The sequence below is a fragment of the Carlito syrichta genome, unplaced genomic scaffold (genome assembly GCF_000164805.1).
Source record: "Carlito syrichta isolate Samal-C Ts95f unplaced genomic scaffold, Tarsius_syrichta-2.0.1 Scaffold113526, whole genome shotgun sequence".
Lineage (NCBI taxonomy): Eukaryota > Metazoa > Chordata > Mammalia > Primates > Tarsiidae > Carlito > Carlito syrichta.
In genome coordinates, this window is record NW_007057622.1 from 285,162 (window position 1) to 287,006 (window position 1,845).

Here is a 1,845-nt window from a genome sequence, read left to right on the forward strand (position 1 = left end):
TGCCCAGGTGGGTCTCGAACCCGCAGGCTCAGGCAATCCACTCACCTCAGCCTACCAAAGGCGCGGGATTACAGGCTGAGCCACTGAGCCCAGCTATCTTTTTTCTTTAACATTGATTTATATAGAGCCAGAGGTCTTGCTATGCTGTCCAAGCTTGTCTCAAACTTCTGGCCTCAAGCAACCTTCCTGCCTTGGTCTCCCAAACTGCTGGGATTACAGGCTTGAGTCACTGAGCCCAGCCTTGATTCTCAATTAATAAAGAAATGAGCATCCACTCTCTGAAACACCTGCATTACTAACCTGCTCTTCCTCTTAAATGCTAGCCATATTTGCAGGTTAAGATCCACTCTTATTAGATGAAACATAGTGAAAGAAAGCAAACTCCAGTCTCTCAATAGTACATCAACACCTTAAATAATTAAAAGAATTGGAATAAGAAAGATTGAAACTATCAAATAAAGTGTGATTTGAGATTTAGTTACTCATATGTTTAGGTGATCAATCATTGACAAAAGCCAACAACAAAGATAATTTAGAAAATAACACAAGAATACAATATAGTCAATCTTATAGTCAATATTGTAACTGGAAGATGGTGGTCAAGAAAGGAGGAAAAATATACCTGCAAGCAAACTGTCCGCTTGGGGTCCTTTATATCGTCGCTAATTCTAATACAAAATATTCTGGCACAGTCATCAACGACAGACCATTCCTTGCCATAAATGGCTGCCATTGCTTCAATTTCCTCTGTCTGAAAGAAGTTGGTTTTTTTTAAAAAGTCAACAAAAGTACATAACCCAAAAACTTATTACCATTTTATAAGGTATCTGTGTTCAATATCACTAGTTTAGATAAAGGATCCCTGAATGAGCCTTACTTTGCAAGCCAAGTGTCTTCAGCAGCACATGCCCAAGTTTTATAGTGGGTAGCTGCCAAATACTATTGCAAAGACTGAAACCAGCTTTGCTACAGCATTACTGCGCTTTTGGTCACTAATGAGCCAAAATACATATGCATTTCCATACCTCCTAATGATATCCACAATTGAAGAAGATAAAAACCTCTTTTTTCCGTTCCACCTTCTCTTTTTAAACAGGCAATCCCCCCACCTCCCACCCCCAACAGCAACGCCACACACTGTGCCTAGATCCCTGCTGGGTATCTCACTCCTTATTCTTTTAGTTGTCAATATACATGTGTGTATATGTATATATCTATATATATTTTTGAAGTTAGGCAAAGGACTAGGTGGTTGTTTTGAGGTTTTCCGGGTAAACAAATCAAAATCAAATTATCCAAACATTTCCAAAACTATCTTGGCTTTGAGTTAAAAAAGAAAAATCACTGGACCTAAAGGCGAAAAATGAGAAATAAATTCGACTTTGCGTCATCTCAGTCTGTCCTCATAGCCCTGCAGCAAGGGCCTTATGATCGCTCAAGTGAAACACGCACAGGGAAGGCTAAAGGCCAAGACCAAGAGGAGTGAGATTCATCCGGCCCAACGGGAGCTGCGGGGTCTGTGTCAATGCCCAGTTAGCAAAGGTGAAAACCGGAGTTCTTAAGTGGTTTGTCCAAGATGGCCCAGCGGCGACAGGGCAGGGAGGTTAAGCCAGGTTTCTCCCTTCGTCCCAGAGCTGCTCAGTCGCGTGGCCAAGCGACGAGCACACGGCCCGAGGTAGGCCGAGGCCACAGCCGCCGAGAAGCGGCCGGCCGGAGAGCACTCGGCCGAGGGGAAGCACCGGGAAAATGGAATGCGCTGGAGCAAACGGCGCGGCCGGTGAGGCCCCGGGCGAAGAGCCCGTCGGCTGTGGAAGCCTGGGGTGGCGAGTCGGCAACCCGCCGGGG

The 1,845-nt window shown here is 44.9% G+C and overlaps 1 protein-coding gene across 1 annotated transcript in view; it reads right to left on the reverse strand.

Moving 5' to 3' along the window:
* The window catches only part of IMPACT (impact RWD domain protein), a 40,145-nt gene extending 39,397 nt beyond the window's left edge, over positions 1 to 748 (reverse strand). Inside the window, exon 1 of the mRNA XM_021719042.1 lies at positions 623 to 748. Within this exon, the coding sequence (XP_021574717.1) occupies positions 623 to 733 (111 nt within the window). The 5' untranslated portion in view covers positions 734 to 748. The remainder of the gene's footprint in view (positions 1 to 622) is intronic.
* Positions 749 to 1,845: the final 1,097 nt, after the last annotated feature.